Raw genomic sequence first — 19,125 nt, forward strand, 5'->3', positions numbered from 1 at the left:
AGCCAGAGACAAGTGCAGGAATTTCATGTGTTTAAAAAGAAATGTTCAAAATATAAAATATGTTTAATGCATATGACTTGACAGAAGTTATAGAGACAAATGCATGTTTTTTTGGGCTTCCATATGTTTTGAAACAAATGAACTAAAATATAATATATTTCTAATGAATTTACCTTGAGAAAAGGCAGATACAGATGCATGGCTATTATGGAATTGTGTATGTTTGGAAATAAATATATATATATATATATATATATATATATATATATATATATATATATGTTGTATAAGATAAAATAGATTTTGTAATATGCATATCACTTGAAAAAGTCTACAAATGCATGGCTTTTGTGGGCTTCCATATGCATCAATTCAATATTATAAATAAACGAAACACTGATATAAATAAATTAAATATATTTTTTTAATGCATATATACTTAAGAAATGTTTTTTATGGGCCTCCGTGTGTTTGTAAATAATTAAATAAGTATAAAAATAAGTATATTTATATTATGTAATTTTGAATAATATTTATTTTGCTACTTTTTTTTTTATTCCGTTTGGAGAAATTCATGTTTTGTGAATTAGGCCTGAGTGTGCTTAAGTACTAACAAACCACGATTATATAACACAACTTCATGCACTGAATTTTTAGTAACGACTGAATGCCTTAAAGTGACTTTTACTGTCAGTTTTCTTTCAGATCAGCCACTGTCACATTAGAGTCTGAAGACAATCTTGCCATACAAGTAAGTTAAAGTGAATCTGCTGACATGTTTATAGGAGCTACCTGAAAAATAACCCATAATTATTTGCAGGAGCTCTATCGCCCCCTCGAGGACTAGAGTTTGCTGCTGACAGACGCCCAAGAAGAACACACATAAGTGCGTTTAAGATGACCGCCAAGTGTTCGCGTGCTCACACAAAGTGCTTCTGGCCTTAATCAGCAATTTGTATTTCAACACAACTCTAAAAATCAATGGGCGAGCGGATGGACTGCAGTTCAAACGCTGTCCATTCATTACAGCCTGATTTCCAGAAGACTTTTCCACACATTTTTGACTCCGCTTCCCTGTGGAATGGTTTTCCTGTCTGCACGGGAGCAACATCAGACGCAAGTGAACGAAAGAGAGCCAAACGCCCGGCTAGAGCTTTCATTGTTCGCTCACACACACATACACACACACACACACACAATCAAATATCCCACACACTGCAGGAAATAGTCAGATGTTTAATTCATTCAGTACAGGGCTTTTTTCTCTCTCTCTCAGTGCAAAACAACAAGAGTCCTTCTATAACGTGTGCTGGTCGTGTACAGATGCTTCTGCGGATTTGAAGGGAGGACCTCGAGGCTGATACGAGGATGATGAGGATGATGAGGATGAGGATGTGGGGCTCGTTCAGGTCAGCAGCAAAGAAACCCAAAATAAACACATATACAAAAGCGCAGCTCCAAAACCTAGTGAGCAGCATCCTCATTTAAACAGAAACTCTGTGCACCACAAAAACAGTGAAGTGCAGGAGAATCACTATTGGGTACTTGCATTGCATTAAATATATTTATTTCTCTTCATTCTGTGGAAACTTGTTTCTGCCACGGGATTAAAAAATAAATAAATAAAAAAGGTGACTTTTTAGCTTACAATATGTACTTTTTTGTGAGTCATAAACTTGTAATTTTGAGAGAGAAAAAAGAGAACTGGAAGATATAGAAATCTCAGATTCTGATTTTTTTCTGATTTTGAGTTTACATTTCGCAATTCAGTTTTTTTGTCACCACATAATAAAAAATAAAGGTAACTGACTTTTTTTTTATCTCACAATTCAGATTTCTTTTCATGCAATTCTTTTAAAAAATAACTCATTGCAAGAAAAAAAGTTTGAGACTAAAATTACCATTTTTTTAATCCCCTGGATGAAACAAGCATCATATTTAATCCATCATCTTCAATAAAAAATACAAATACATAAATATATATATATATATATGTATGTGTAACAATGGATGGAAATTTTATACGCAATTCAAATCTTAATTTTAGGCTTTGAAAATGTTTTTGAATGTTTTTGAATGTTTTCAGCGAGCCTTTCATAATGCATTCTGTGATTGTAGTATCTGTGAATTGCACAAGAAAAGCTAGTCTCGTATTGTAGTGAATGAATAGTGAATGAATCTATGCTCCCTAGTTAGGCAGCTCACTAGGTTTCGGAACAGACTCACAGAAACATGGATACCAAAGCTGTTGAACATACAACGAATCAGAAAGTTGGCAAACACAAGCGTGACTATAGTCTTCTTCATTCAATTCAACCACAAAATACGTCCATTAACAAAATGACTTGTATATATTTCTATATTTATATATCTAAAGTGCATTATAGTACAAAAATATAGAAGGTCAGCAGCACCTTGATACCTTTACAAAATAAATACACCATTCAAACAAAATAAATTACAGGAATTCTGACACCGTAATAGAGGCATAGTCCTAAAAGAAGAATAAAGAGGAAAACGAAAAAGAAACAAAGCAAGGTATTCACAAGGATCCAAATGTGTGTCTCCGTGGAGCTGTAATAATGCTTTAGCAGTATCGTTAGTTGTCTTTGTCATTGTTCGGGTGCATTAAGAATATTTACAGACAATAAATATTTTCCTATCTCTTTTAGATGAACATTTCGAATGTCCTCACGGATCTGAAAGAGAAAAAAGAAAATGGCATTGATTTAAAATGAGTTCACTTCAACACTTTTCATCTAAATTGAAAGTATGTTTTCTCTCATTTAAGATCTCTGTTATGTATCACGGATATATAATTGTATAGGTTTTGTTCATATTTTGAATTAGATAAAAAAAAAAATTCTGTTATCATTTTTAGTATTTTAGTTAAAGTGTTAGTAATTTTGTTGAGTCGTTTCCTCATGTATTTTTAATGTCTACATATTTTTATTAATTAATTTTAGTTTTTTAGTTTTAGTTTTTTAGTACTTCAAATAATACTAAATTAGAAATGTTAATCATGTATATGTATTTTATTGTATTTTATTTCGGTTCATGTTTATTTTATTCCAAGTAAAAACAATTATTTTGTTGTTTTAGTTAATGTTATTTATTTATTTTTTTATTTGATATAGTATTTTAAATGTCTATATATTTTTTTTTATTCATTAATTTTTAGTTTAACTTTTTTAGTACTTCAAATAATGCTAAATTAGAAATGTTATATGTATATTTATTTTATGTTATTTCAGTTCATGTTTATTTTATTTCAAGTTATAATTTCTTTTAGTTTTGGTCAATGTTATCTTATTTTATTTGTAATTTATTTGATATAGTATTTTAAATGTCTGTATATTTTATAATTTTTTTATTAATTGATTTTAGTTTTTTAGTTTTGTTTTTTTAGTACTTCAAATAATACTAAATTAGAAATGCTAATCATGTATTTTTATTTTATTTTGTTTTATTTCAGTTCATGTTTTTTATTCCAAGTAAAAAAATTAATAATCTTATTTTATTTTTAATTTATTTTATATAGTATTATAGGTTTTGTAATTTTTTTAATTAGATTTCTTGTATATTTTCTGTGTTCGTAAAGGTTTTAGTAATTTTGTTGTGATGTATTTTTCTTTATGTTATTTCAAAAAATGATATAGGTTTTAATAATTGTATTTATGAGTTTTAGTTTACCCTAACCCTAATCAAAAATATCTGACAAACAAAAGTATTTTTTTTTTTGTTATAGCTTTTTTTGTTATAGCTATAATAATCCTGCAACAAATGCATAAGATTAGTCAAAAAACTATTTTTTTTCTAGTAAGTTACTTCTGTTTATTTTTTTATGTTTAGTTTTATTAAATGTATTTCATGTAAATCTAACTGCTTTAATACAAAAAAATTGTACAAAAATATCTCAAAGCATTTATCTCAAATTTAAATAATATCAAAATGAAAACATGCTATCAAAACGATTTCAGAAAAATACAATCGTTATAATAGTTTGAGAGGATTCACCGTTGTCAGAGACTGACAGTGTTTTAGTGCTGGTCCAGGAGCGATCGAGCCCTCCTCTTCCTCTTCTCTCCCTCCCTCCTCTTCCCCGCTCGGCCTTTCTTCTTCCTCTTGCCGATGGTCTTCAGCATGCTCTCCTTGTACGTCTGGGACTTGTTGGTTTCCTGCGGGAGGTTGGTTCCCTCCTCGTCCTCCAGACGGAAGCTGATCGGCAGGTTCTTGGTGCCTCCAGCTGGTTTGGGGTGGGCGGTTCCCATTCCTATGGACACGCCCACTCCCATTGGAATGGCAACCGTGAGGCCGCCGCCCCCTCCGCTGCTGGCCACACCTCCTCTGGGCTGCGGGACGTCCCGGATCTCGGCCGTGTGAACTACATGCAGCAGCTCCTGGAGCCACAAGCGCCTCTTGAAGTCCTGCAGCGTCCGGCCCTTATCATGCATCAGCTGAGCGTGAGTCACCGAACGCCTCCTGAAACACAGAATGGCATTTGACAACTCAATCACACACAGCTCCATACAAGAAAAAACATCAGTCTTTGCAATAAACACAAGCTTTGCTTCTTGATTGATTTCACCCTCAGTTTTAAATTGCAATGCCCACTTTTTCACAATCCAATCAACTCCCAATTAAATAAAAACCCAGTTTCTCTTAGAGGTAATTATATATGATATAAAATAAAGTAATAAAATATGATAATAAAAATAACAAATATATATACATATGAATAAAAATACATTACAGTTCACAAAAATAAATAAATAAATATATATATATATATATATATATATATATATATATATATATATATATATATATACACACATATAATAAAATATAATAATAAAAAGTAAATATATATTATATAAAATTTTATAAAAATAAAATATATAAAATACATGTTAGTTGATTTAAAAAGTAAATAAAAAATAGAATAAAATGTTAGATAAAGGGAGAAACATATAATAATAAAAAGTAAATATATATTATATAAAATTTTATAAAAATAAAATATATAAAATACATGTTAGTTGATTTAAAAAGTAAATAAAAATAGAATAAAATGTTAAATAAAGGGAGAAAAATATAATATATATATATATATATATATATATATATATATATATATATATATGTATGTATATATATATATATATATACACAAACACACATATGCATATACGTTTACATATTGCATATAAGTGTATTTTTCAAATTAAAAATGGAAATTCTTTATTCTGTAATGCATAAGATTTAGTGCCTAACAATTAAAAGAAAATTGACATTAAAGGAGGAAAATACATTTAAATAGACATATTTCACTGAATCAGTTCTTAATAGCTTGTAAAATTTAGTTTATAAAGTACATTTATCGTTCTTTTTACTATAAACTGATCAGGGTCACAGTAATAAAGTGGTTTCACGCAGTCAGTCTGGAACTCGCTGAACTTCACTGCGTTTGAACCCGTGACCTCAGCATCACTAACCGAGGTTGTGTGTAAGTCACAGTTGCCTCAGATCAATGAGCGTGTCTCTTCTATAATTTATTCTGTTTGCTGCAATCTTATTGGCTCTACACACACACACAGTGCCTTTAACTTAAATCCAGTCCGTGGCCCCTGTTCAGTGTGTTTTTAGTGAAATCCAGGGGGTTTGAGAAGGTCTGGCCCTCATCCAACACCTCTCTGGTGCCCGTTTCCAGACCCTGCATCAAACCCAAACAAACCAGCAGGAGTGCTGATGTGAAGCTCCTTCTGACGCGCCTCCACTTTTAAACATACTACATCAAACCTGACACGATCCGAAAGCAGCAACAGCCAATAATCACAGGTCGAGCGGATGAAACGAAGCACTCAAATTAATGGTGCCATTGTGTCTCGGCTTTAAGGTCCGTCCCGGCTCTCTGCTACCGTGTGCACTTCTGAGTGCTCGGCTCCGTCCAAATGTCTTGAAACAATTACACATATCTCACAGCCAAAGTAAAGCATAATTCAGTGCTGGTTGAATATGGCTCGGGTTCAAACGCACGGCGTGAACACAAGGGGGCAGCAGAGAGCATCAAACCCTGGTCACACCAGGACACACTTAACACAGCAAACTGTGAACAGCATCATTCATATATGGATTATACTAAAGATTTTCCCTTTGGAATGATGACTATGCTGCAATAACTAATACTAATACTACTATTTTGAGCGGAGCATCATGTGATTGTGTGTCCGTGTTCTTCTCACAGATAGATGATGCTCTGTTCTTCATCTTCTGGAGCATCTGAAGCGCCACACACAAACAGCCCTTGTTTCCAGGCTGGTTAAACCGATCCGTGAGATCATGGCTTGCCAGGCCATGGAACGATGAGTTTTCCTTTCTTTGGAAAGTGTCTTTATTCCTCTCCGGTGGCTCCTAAATAACACTGTGCCTCCTGGCAGCTCGTGTTCTCCTCTCCTCTGTCACCTCGTATTATTTTCTTAATGTACCGGGACAGATTTACGAGCGAGGAACGTCCTGAGAGAGCAAACCTTTCCCATGAATGCCCAAACGCCAGATTCTGAGCGTCTGCAGGCAATGAGGAGAAATCTTTCTATCTATCGAATTATGTTTGTCAAACAGGTTTGGTGAATGCACAAAAGCTCTTTTGTTTTCGCTTGCGCTCGTTTCAGTTGACGATGAAGCGGGAGAGAAACTCGCAGCGTGGCATCCTTCCAGCTGTTTCTTTTTAGCATACCTGAAGATAATTGCTGCTTTGTGCTGCTTTAATTAAAACAACAGGCCGAGAGAGAGAGAGAGAGAGAGAGAGAGCGTTCCCCCTCATCTGCGATGCATGCGGTCTGAAAGATCTCCGGCTCCGTGTGTTTCATCTTCACAGACTCGGCTGGCTCGGGTTCAACTCAAACTCCAGTAGGAGGCATTGTCCTGGACTTGTCAGCATTAGCTAGTTATAAAGGGTGAACGCCCTTTGTGATGTGCCGTGCGATCAAAGCGCTAAAGAGAGCGCTGCTGAAAGAGGAACTTGTGTTGTTTGGCCACCGGCTGGATTTATACAATACTCTGCCCTTCGAACAAAGTGCAGCTCATCCTAGGAGAGGTTTAATCAGGCCAAAAACTCATCAAATCTCACAGAACTTAAGGCTTAACCCCGTTACGCTCACTAACTCATTCATATTTACCTGCTTGCGGATTAGAAATCATCTTGTGTTTTTAAACCTGGTGTATTTTTGATGAATTACAGTAGCAATCACACACTTCATCTCATTTTATACAGCAGCGGTTGAATGATGTGAATAATAGTTTTAATGTCTAATTCATCGTCTATTTAATGGTGTGTGGCTGCCCTTTAAAATCTTATTATTATTTAAAACAACTTACTATGTACTAATATAAATATACATTTATCTAGATTAATAAATAAAGACAAACAACAGACTATGGACGTTGCATTGCAATGCAGAATTTGCTTTCTTCTTGAATATTTTTACGTGCACAAAGTAACCGTTTCTAATGCAAATGCACAAAAACATGCTATAATGTGCACAACACATGACAGTTTCTCAAATCAGCCTACAAGATCAAAACCAAAGTGCAGGTTGCATTTATATAACTATTTAATTTTATTTATATTTTAATTTTAATTTATTCATTTTACCTAATGCTTTCAATGCACATTTAAATCAGTGACATTGCATCGCATTATTAAAACATTTTTATTTTTATGTGTATATAGCAAATGTTTCTGAAGGAAACCCAAAAAAGATGCTTTGACGTCACAGTCATTGCATTAGTGTCTCAAATCACCCTAGAGGTCTAAAAGAGTTTATTGCATTTATATAAAGCAACTAATTTAACTCCAAATAGAAGCTTTTTGGATTTGCATTTTAATGCATTCATTTTAGCTGATGCAGATATTATTTTTGCATGTATATAACGTTTTTAAAGTAAACCCACCCAAGCATGCACAAAACGTTACAGTCCTTGCATGTTGATCAAAGCAAAGTGTGTGTGTCTCTGGCACAGTCTGCACAACAACCAGCAGACGACGGGCGAACGATGTCTCACAGACCCACACGCTCACATCATTAAAAGCTGATATGAAGTTAGGGAGGTCCTGGCAGGCGAATGCGGATCGCTGACAGCGGGGGGAGCGCGGCTTTCCAAAGCTCTGTGGAAGCATGTTTTGCATTCTGGGCCCTGCTGAGGGGTTCACAGGACATAAAAGCGCGTTTGCTCGGCTCTGCATAATATACTCCAGTGGGAGAGGCCCGTTTGACTTGGACTGCATCAGCAATCTCTCTCTCGCTCTACGCCTCCATCGAGCGCCTCGCTATCAGAGGACAGCGTCTGTCACAAAAGCATGTCTGTGTGTGCAGCAGGTGGCTCCCAGGAGCCCCGCGTCCCGCTCGCCCTCGACCCCTGAGCAAACACGCAGGTGGGCGCACACTATCAAAACACCTCCCGGCACGATCGACAAACCTGAGCATTTTCCAGCCAAACGCAAACACACAACAACAATCACTAGATCTATACATTCGCTTCAGAACATGCAATGCAATGCAATTTCTCAGTTGGCATGAAAAGAGTCCATCCTGTGAGAATCTGGTCTCTAGAAAAGCTTAAATAAGTTACATTTCTACCCGATTCATGAAAAAAATCAGACGTTTGATCACGTCGCGCTATTATTGAATATTGAAGTGAACTGAATCAACTAAACTGAATTGAATAACTATACTATAATAATTGTACAACATTGATGCAGATTTTTTAACGCTGGACTTCATTGAGCTGAATTATGCCTTTGTTTGTTTCATTAGTGATCAATTATGCTACATTGACACTGTTATTGAACTTAATTAAACTAGCATTGAAACTACTGAATAATGAAACTATTGTTTTCTGAAATTGAATTTATTTCATGCAAGACTAACACTGTTATTGAACCGTATTGAATCAACACTTTTATATAAACTGAGAATTAATTGAATTAATGACCCTGAATTGGGTTGAATAATGACCCTGAGCGATTTTAAAGCGAATTTTAATTTACTAAACTGAATCAATTATTGAACTAATCTGAATCAACATTGAACTAAAGTTGAATAAGTGACACTATTGTCTTAGAATCTGAATTTGTTTCATAACTGATTGATTTGGGAACATAAGCAGATATTTTCCTGCTTATTCCTGCAAAGCTGCTTTGAAACAGTATTGCATAAAATGCCATGTAAGTAAAAGACTTCTCTTCAAAAAGACACATGTCACTCAGAGTTCGAGGTCTGTTCAAATCACTAACTCTAAGAGCAACAGGAACATTTATGTTTTAGAAAATCATGTTGGTGGTTAAAAGCCCCTAAAAATGAGCACAGACACTTACATTCGGCTGCTGAGGGCATCGACGGGCCTTCCGTGGTGAGGAACAGGAGAACACAGTAAGAAGAGAGCAAAGAACCACCGCTGCAGAACCCTTCTAGAGCACAACGTCCTCATCCTCGCTGGACCTGAGACACACACACACACACACACACACATCTGTTATATGTCATTTAGCTCACTCTTGGTGAAATTGTTCAATCATACAGTGCAGACTATAAATGACTAAACACACTTAGAAATAAAGGTTTCTGTTACAGAAGAACCATTTCTGTCTGAATCTTTCCGTGAACCGTCTGGCGCTCCTCACATGGCGTTCAAAAATGATAGTTTCTTTATTACTTTTTGAGCAGTAAGACCCGAAAAGTAAAGTTCCGACATAAACAGTCGTAAATCTTACGCTTGGTGTGTTTTTAACGAAGACACTTGGCAGTTATTGCTAAGGTGGAAAAAATTTTTTAAAAAAAATGAAAAAAAGTTATAGCTGCTCATTATAAAAAACTTATAAAAATACTATTTTCAAAATTAATTTGAATTATGTATTTCCCAAAAATGGTGAGAAAATCAAAGCCATGAATCTAAACAAGTTGTGTTCCGCATTTAATATTGATATCTTAAAAAATGAGCTTTCAGTGAGATATATCTCGGGGCGCACTACCAAACGATTCCACTAGGTGAAATTCGTTTAATTTCCAGTGCAGACCTTTTTGACTGCGAGGTGGACCATTTAACCTTTTTCGAAATCATGTATATGACTTTTGTGTACTTGTTCTCATAGCAAGTGCCAAAAACCAAGATAGCAAACTTTTTTTTTTTTTAAAGCATAAAAACTTTTGGTCAAAAAATTACTAAAGAGAACCAGAGGGTATAAAAAACAACTTTTTTCTTCTATAAAGAACATGAATGCTCTCCATGGACCCATCAATGCCAATAAAGAAGCTTTATTTGTAGGAGCGTTTTTTCCCACCCCATGCTGAAGAAGAACTTAAACCAGTTCAACATGTTGGAGAGAAAAGCCGAATTCCAGCAAGTCCTCTGAGCCACAACAAAAGCCCATGATGAGCAACAGGAGAGAAACATACTCACAATGATGCCTGTGTCTCCGTCTCTTCTGTCCCGTCAGACAGAGCGCAAAGTTTCTCCTCAAAGTTTCCAGGCTGCGATCAAACACAAACAAACAAATCAATGAGTCCAGGTGAACGCGTGCTCCAGCATTACGTCCTTCACTTTCTCTGAGATGATCTCGTCTGGAGTAAGCAGACCACAGCAAACGGGAATCCAGCGTGAGGTGGACGAGTGTGTGTTTCCAGGTGGTCTGTCCCACACTGACTGACTCCGCTCTGTTATAGAGGAGTCAGATGAACCCACCAACACTGTGATGGGAAAGTTTCAGAACTGTCTATGCAGGTTGAGAGAGAAAGAGAGAGAGGGAGGAGAGAGAGGAGAGGTAAAACAGCCAGTGGGAGGAGAGGGGAGTCCTAACAAAGACTCAGCCCGTATATAAGGAGTCAACTCTTCTGTTTACTCGAGAGAGACAGGAAAGATTTCTGGAGAAACCAGGCCATTTTCTCAGAACAGAATCCAAATCACATGCACTTACTTCAGTCATAAGTTCTCATCAATAGATAAAGAAACAGGCAGTTATTTTCTAAATCAAAAAAGATTTGCAGATGTTATTCGTAAAGTATGTTTTACTTCATAAACGCCAGCATAATCTCAAACGACTTTTGGGTTGATGGATGAATCCTGAAGGTTCATGCTGCAGTGGAGACTGGAGGAATGATGATGAAAATTCAACTTTGATCACAGGAATAAATTACATCTTAGAATATTTTGACATAGAAAGCAGCTATTTTAAATTGTAATAATTTTCACAATTTTACTGTTTTTACTGTATTTTGATCAAATAAACACACCCTTGTTTTGAAGGAAAAAAGGTTCTTGTTTCAAACTTATATCCACTAGAAATCACTATTGAGCAATGTATATATATATATATATATATATATATATATATATATATATATATATATATATATATATATATATATATATATATATATATATATATATTATTTTTTAAATAAAAGCAAAATATTGTTGCAGTATTATACTTTTTCAGTCTAACAACTGCAAAATTTCAGTGTTACTTATTGGTTAAATTTACTAGCAAATTTCTGAGTGAAAATTTTTCAAAGAAATCCTGCACCAAAACTTTTTTTCAGTTTAGTTCGAATCTTTAGTCTACTGATAAACAATTACGCAATAACTCTAGGTTTGTGATCTCCTTTGTGCTTTTTTCCTGAGTCAGCTGACATTTCATGTGAAGTCGTGTGTGCTGTAAATCTCCTCAGGTGATGTAGTTTGACATCGGGTGCAGGTGTGTGTGTGTGTGTGTGTGTTGAACACTAACTGAAGGCTATCGTTGGCCTTTCGGTGCCAGATTTCAGAAACACGTGTCTTGTAGGGAAAGACATTTTCCGCACTCCCTGATCTCTTGTTTTGGCCGGCTGTTAGCACCTGTCAGTCAGCAGATTTCTGGAGCTGTACATTCTTTCTTGCACATAACTTCGTTTTTTATAAAATGTATATGTGTGACGGTGGATATTTTGGCCCCTGACGGACCAGATCAGAAACACATGAAGGTCTCGACTCCTTCAGTGACTTCTTCTCTGAGTTTTCCATTCAGAGTTCTCAGGTTTAACAGGTTAGATGAGGAAGACCAAAGCGAGAGCTCAGCCAAACATGACCCAAAAATCAAACCTGTGTGAGTTTCTATCTTCTGTTGAACACATAAGAAGATATTCTTATGGAAGTCAATGGATCCCATCAACCATTTACTGTTATTTTATTTTCCTAGTTTAATTATTAATGTGTAATATGAGAAGCTCATAAAAGAAGCAGCAATTATCCATGAGTATTGAGATCTGATGCAGGATTGGGATATTTTCAATACATTTAATAACGTAATTGGACTTCCTCCAACAGTAAAGCCATGAAAAAGCATTACATGAAATAAAATATAATGATAGAAAAGTTTTTAAAGTTTTTTTTTTAATTAAAAAAATTAATCTATATAAATAAAAAATGTAAAAAATTTAATTTGAATTTATTTTATTTCAGCAAAGACAACACGTCTCGTTTTTGTTTATTTTAATTTAAATTACAAAAAAGAAAAAAAGAATAAATGCTTTATGGACATATGTAAACAAAAATATATAAACAACTAAAAATGACAAAAACAGAGAACAAAGTTAATAAAATTTGAACTAAAATTAAAGCCAAAACACAAAAATATAAGAATAAAATCTAATCAAACATATTAACAAACTAAAATATCACTGATTCGTGTGTGATCTTCAAACTTTGCAAATCAAGACGCATCACGTCAAGTTTCACGTCTATCACAAAAACAATTTAATTAATTTCCGGCCAAATGGGTTTAGAATGACACGAGATGAATGCAAATGATTACTTTTTGGAGTATGGTTAAAGAGGTCTGTATTTATTAATATCACTCTAAATGAATTGGTGTGCTATTTTCGTCTGTGGACGCTGGCAGTTTTTAGGTGTTAACTCAAAGGTCCATCCGCCTGTCACATCTGCACTCATCGGGCGTCCTCTTTCCCAGAAGGGTGACTCATTACAGCTTCTCTGCAGATTAATTGATCTTCACAGCTGTCTTTTACATTAGTGTTCATCCTGCCCACAGACTCAAAGAATTCCTCCCGTGATGTGTTCGGTGTGTTACTCATCCAGAACGAGCCTCTTCTCGTCTCTGTCTCTCTCTATCCTTATCTCATTAATTCAATCAACCACAGTTCTCACATCCTCGTGCTAATTTACCATTTATTCACTTACAAGTGATCAGAACAAATAGAGCAGCGAGTGTAGGCCAGCTCGGAAAACAACAAAACCTCAGTTGGATTTTTCCATTGGCTTTTTGTATTTTGAAGCCCAAAAACAGACTCTGATTATTAATGACAAATAACCTTATATAATTCATACACTACATGGTACATAGTGGATAAGCACATAGTGCATGAATACATAGTGTGCTATTTGGGACTAGTAAACAAATAAGTTTGCTTCTCTTAAAGTTAAAAACATTCAAGTTAAAGTTATCCTGTCTTTAAAAATGTTTTCAAAATTGAAACACTATTTATACTTTAGTTTAAATTAGTTTGTGTGACACTTTTTAAATGTAACTTCTTGTTTCGGAATGTTCAGGGAACATTCCAAAAATGTTTGAACGGAATGGAATGTGTCACCAACAAGAAACTTTTGAAAACTTTTAAACACTGTGCGTTTTAAATGTCCAGAGAACATTCAGGAGAACGTTTTTATAACTATATGGGAACGTTGGTAAAACATTCTTAGAATATGTTTTTGTTTTGTCTATAGTTTCATGAAGCTACCTTTACGAGACAAGCAAAAGCTTAAAAAACAATGGGGCATTACTGATGGACTTTATATCATAGAATGAAAAGTGAAAATATCTTTAGCTTATTTCAGGAATTTAACCAAAATGTTAAATTTATGTTGACTTTAAATGACTTCATGCATTTAGCAGACAATAAAAATATGTTTGTTTTATTAAAAAAAGGCAGTGCATACCTGATACCTGATTCTCAACTCAAGATGAAATCCAAAGCAGTTCTATTTACTTAATACATTTTAATAGCCTCATTCTCAGTCATTAGCCCACAATATATATTAAAAAGTTTGTCTTCATAATCATTATCAAAGATGCCTCTGAAAGGACGTTCCTTGTTTGCTGATGTCATCAGTCTCCGCCCCTCTGGCCACGCCCACTTTTCCATGAGCCAATCAGTTCTATAACAGATGAGGTCAAGTCCTGCCCTACTTTTGAATGTCTCTTCGATGTTTGCTCAGAAATTCATCAGAATACAGGATGCAAACAGACGAAACGTTATGTAGGAAAATGTACTTTTTTAAATGTAAAAATTAGCTACAGATGTGTTTTGCAAAACAAACTAAACACAAAACAGTGCACACAAATGTGTTTGTGTTTACTAATGCTGGCAAACACAACCGATTTTGACCAAACTTCTTACATCATTTAACTCAAGGCAGTTCGGTTCTCTCTTTGAAGCAAACAATATAAAAATCAGTTTAATTATGAGTGTCTGATGAGGTGCGCGTCTGTCACTGGCTGATTCACACAGGGTAGTGTAATATAGCACGCAGAGTCTCGTATTTTACAGGTATGTCAGAAGTTACTGTTTACATGCAGTCACACGGGTCTTTTCTACCTGTTTCAGCCCCTGTGGTCCACACACACACACACACACATTAATATAAGGGTTTCGTGTTAAGTTAAGGAAAAAAAGACCTCATTCGGGGGCACTCTGTAGAGTATACTTTACCTGCACATAAACAGGTGAAAAAAGTCTTTCCTGGCAGGAGGCGTGAAGTGGGGACAGAGCCAGGAAAGCTGTTTTAGATTCATCCAAAATTACTGGCTTCTGGCAGCGAGCGGCAAACACAAAACTAGTGTTCACTTTTAATCTTACTGCTTTTTTCCTCCGTCTCTCCCTCTCTCTCTCACATCGTCTAATCTCTGTACGAAGCCATGGACGTTTTATTGGAACAGCTTTATCAGATTCTGTATTGTCTGTTGAACACTAGCACAGGAGCGAAACGAGAATACGGCCATTATTTACAGACTCCACAGAATCTGTCTCCAGATGTTCTTTCAAAGTCTTTCGAAGATCTAAATCTTAATGCATCTTATTATGAGCAATTAATTGCTCTGATGTGCATGACATAACACATGTCTTATAGATGCTGGTCTTAAAGAGACAGTCCACCCAAAAATGAAAATTATGTCTATTTTTACTCACTTTTAATTTGTTCCAAACTTTTATATCTGGTTTTTTTTCTGCAGAACACACACACTCTCTCACACACACACACACACACACACACGCACACACAGATGTTTGGAGATTGTAGGTGGGCGGTAGCCATTGACTTCCATTGTACTTTTCTTCATAATATAGAAGTCAGTGGGTACCGTTAAAAATATCTTCCTTTGTGTTTAACAGATGAAAGAAATTAATACAGGTTTGGAGCAAATTGGGGGCAAGCAAGTGACAGAATTTTCATTTTTGGGCAATCGATACCTTTAGGTTGATGGTAGCCATTGACTTACATAATGCTTTTATCCCACACTATGGAAGTCAATGGGTACCATTTGCTCAGCAGCCTTCTTTAAGATATCTTATTTGTGTTCAACAGATGAAAGTAATAAATACATGTTTGGAACAATTTTAGGGAAAGTAAATGACAGAATTTTCATTTTTGGGTGAACTGTCCCTTTAAGTTTCATTCCGATCAATCGAACTAAGTATTAAAGGCTCAGAGAGCGAGCGTGGGACGGGTTTACGGGTTAAAAACCTATGTTCTTCATCCCAGAATAAAGTCACATTCAGTAACCCGAAGCGTCTTGGCTGCTTTTCCATGGACTTCGCTCAGATTCTCTCCAGAAGTCATCAAGTATTATATCACACCATTTACTTTACGATTCAGATCCGCGCAGAACAGAACGTCCAGCTGAAAACCCTTTTTGTCACATTAATGCATCTCTTTTTTTTAAGTAGTAAGCAGAGTTTATTTCTTGAGATTACAGAGAACTGAAGCTACTTTAATGAAGACGCTTGATCTGAATATGATTATGAGTCTCTAATTTGGAAATCTGGACATAATGAAAGTTTTTATGCATTTAATATATTGTTAATAACAACAAATGGAATATATGCAATCATGACGTTTCCTTATATTAAAGGCATGCAAATTGGTTTTGTATCTAATCTCAGGAGAAATATCTGGAATATTAAGGATATCCCATCTCTTCTATGAAGCTTGACATGACTCTTCATATGAAAACTGAATTCTGTTATTGCAAAATAATGTGTTGCATTGACTCACTCAAACACATCTGCCAGAACATGAAGATCCAGAGAGCTACAACAAATGACTTCATCTTCAGCTTCATCGAGATCTGATCTGATCTGCTCTCAGACAGCGCTGATTTACTGTCATCTCTATCGCAACCCATCTCAAACACACAACAACAACACCATACTGTCTTCAGTTCAGAGAGAAGCTCTTCATTAGGATTCACACATGCTTCATCAGAAATCTGACAAACTCACTGAAGAGATCTCTCTCTTTAATATCTCAGTACATTTGCTGGAGTCTCCTGCTCCTCAGATGTTTCTCCTGAGAAAGTGAGCAATCATCTAATCAACTGAGACCAAACTGATTCTTTAACAAGATCAAACTGCAGTCAGAAGAGGAAAAAACGTAAAGTTAGTGCCTTATGTGATCCTAAGTGATTTTGATTTAGTAACTAATTAAGATACTACAAAGTAAAGCAGATAAACTGTGAGAACTTCAAGTTTCTTGAGCTATAAATGAGAAATATCACAACAATAAGACATTCATCTGGAAAAACACATAACTAAAAGAAAACAAAGTGTTAATATTCCACAAACACACTGCATTAAAATACAAAATACTCACTGATTCAGATGGCAGTCCACAAAGTCTCCCTAACAATCCATAAGGATATTTCTTCTGCTGCTGGAAATCTTTGGGTTTATTGTCCTGAAATCGGTCTTGAGTTTGTCCCGATGGCAGGTGAGAGAGATGCTGAGTCTACAGTGACTCGCTGAGCTCCTCTGCTACTTGTGAAGCACAGCATCATTCAATATATATATATATACAAGCTTCAGAGCTGCTGCTGACATCACTGAGAAGTCAACAGTACCGCCTCACACACACACACACACACACACACACACACATAAAGTGTGGGTTGTGGGGTTTTATTTTCAACCGTATGCCAAAGTAACTCAAAACAATCACATGCTATCCACAGTACTTTTTTATTTGTAGTTTTTGTGTTTCACACACAGGGGCACACACTTTCCCAGAAGACTTGCCCCGTCGCGTCACTGGTGCACACGGCGATACCCAACACTGTTATTTCACTCGCTTAAACTTTTCTCAGGAGCTTTAATATTATCATTTAAAATTCAAGTGTGATGCGGCTTTGATAATTGAGTCGGGCCCTCGTGTGGAGGGATGCGAGCGAGCGAGCGAGTGTGTGACTCAAGTTTTCAGCCCACTGCTGAGTGTTTAGCGTCACAGCTAATCTGAGCGAGAGCGAGTGAGCTCGTCTGAGCTGAGGTTGTGCTATGTTTAGTTGCGGACGCTGCTGGTGGTTTGGATCCTTCTCACAGCCGCTGGCCCGTGCCGTGTGTATATGACCTGCTAGCATTCCCTCGCTGACTGGGAAGGGCACCGCAAACACTGAAACACCAGACGATTACAGTATTAGGGTCTGGACATAGTCTGTCTGGAGTGGAATGAAGATTAAACGTGGTGTTGTTGTGGGCAGATTGTGTGTGTTTCGCCGCAGGAGTTCACGAGTGATTTGTGGTGTTTATACCAAGTGTTTGTTTACTTGTGGGTTAGGGGTCTTTGTAGCTTTGCATAACCGGAATTTGATCTGCATTAAGTCTGGTTCACGTTGCAGTTTCTCCATGAAGCATGCACTTGGGAAGGGTTTGCTTTGACCTCTGATAGGGTCGAAATGGATGCCACATGCGTAACTAATAATTGCATAACTAATAATGAAAAAGACTTCTAAAGCATCATGTCAATTTCAACAAAAATCAAAACTCGTATCGGTTTATATCATTTAATAGATCTGAACTAACATGAGCTATCATTGAATATTTGTATTGTTATTAAAGGGAAAGTTCACCCAAAAATGAATTTACTCACCTTCACGTTGTTCCAAACCTGTATGAATTTCTTGAATTGTTTTCCGAAGGTATTTCGAAGAATGTGTGTGATCGAAAAGTTTGACGGTAGCCATTGACTTCTAAAGACTTGTTTGTTTACCAACATTCTTCAAAAAATGAGTTAATCATGACAGAATATTCATTTTTGGGTAAACTAATGTTAATAAAGATTAATCATGTATTAATTAACGGGAACTTGTTATAAAGAGTAACCAATGCAACTAATCATATAAACATCACACGGATGAATCCCAGCAAACGTTGCTTTAATGTTTGCACATGTTCAAGATTGGTTCGGGGTTTTTTGGTAAACAATTGAGACCATAGACCACAAAACCAGTTATATTGGTCAATTTTTTTAAATTGAGATTTATGCATCATCTGAAAGCCGAAATAAATGATCTCTCCATTGATGTGTGGTTTGTTCGGAGGACAATATTTGAGAATCTGGAATCTGAGGGAGCAAAAAATCTAAATATTGAGAAAATCATCTTTAAAGTTATCTAAATGAAGTTCTTAGCAATGCATTTTACTAATCAAAAATGAAATTTTTATATATTTATGGTATGGAATTTACTAAATATCCTAACGATTTTTGGCATAAAAGAAAAAATTGATAATTTTGTGGGCTATTGCTCCAAATATTTCTGTGCTACTTATAACTGCTTTTGTGCTCCAGGGACACACTTTATAACATTTTGTGAGGGCTCTGTTGTTTGTAACCATTCACGAACATTGCAAAAAGGCAAACTTTAAAGGAACACACACAGAACATTGCCTAAGTGTTATTTTCAGGTTTCATTTTTATGATCATAACCTAACCTCTCTAGAATGTGCATGGGAGGTTTTTCATGACATCCTACTGAGAACGAACAAACATGGAATGTTCCCCTAAGGTTTGCACATTTTGTTT

At 35.7% G+C, this 19,125-nt stretch overlaps 1 protein-coding gene and 1 long non-coding RNA gene across 4 annotated transcripts; one reads left to right on the plus strand and one right to left on the minus strand.

Moving 5' to 3' along the window:
• The first annotated feature begins 603 nt into the window (after positions 1-603).
• Positions 604-2,903, plus strand: LOC127956306 (uncharacterized). Its single transcript, XR_008153527.1, has 4 exons — positions 604-751; positions 821-886; positions 1,277-1,409; positions 2,673-2,903. It is a non-coding gene; the product is annotated as an uncharacterized LOC127956306 (long non-coding RNA).
• LOC127956305 (parathyroid hormone-related protein-like) lies at positions 1,217-17,072 on the minus strand. 3 transcript variants are annotated; one of them, XM_052554146.1, is made up of 5 exons: positions 16,924-17,072; positions 10,459-10,529; positions 9,377-9,500; positions 4,018-4,482; positions 1,217-2,699 (listed from the first exon to the last, which is right to left on the minus strand). In XM_052554146.1, exons 3-4 carry the CDS (start codon positions 9,487-9,489, stop codon positions 4,041-4,043), a joined length of 555 nt encoding a protein of 184 aa, XP_052410106.1. In that variant the 5' UTR covers positions 9,490-9,500; positions 10,459-10,529; positions 16,924-17,072; the 3' UTR covers positions 1,217-2,699; positions 4,018-4,040. The 3 variants fall into 3 exon arrangements, with proteins under 3 accessions (XP_052410106.1, XP_052410108.1, XP_052410107.1); XM_052554148.1 differs by having other exon boundaries at positions 10,455-10,529; XM_052554147.1 differs by lacking the exon at positions 16,924-17,072 and having other exon boundaries at positions 10,455-10,773.
• Positions 17,073-19,125: the final 2,053 nt, after the last annotated feature.

The sequence above is a fragment of the Carassius gibelio genome, chromosome B4 (assembly GCF_023724105.1).
Source record: "Carassius gibelio isolate Cgi1373 ecotype wild population from Czech Republic chromosome B4, carGib1.2-hapl.c, whole genome shotgun sequence".
NCBI lineage: Eukaryota > Metazoa > Chordata > Actinopteri > Cypriniformes > Cyprinidae > Carassius > Carassius gibelio.

Coding starts and splice junctions, on each gene's coding strand:
- LOC127956305 (XM_052554146.1), bottom strand. CDS start 9,489: ATGAGGACGTTGTGCTCTAGAAGGGTTCTGCAGCGGTGGTTCTTTGCT. Junction 4,483..9,376: donor GATGCCCTCAGCAGCCGAAT/GTAAGTGTCTGT, acceptor TCTGTGTTTCAG/GAGGCGTTCGGTGACTCACG.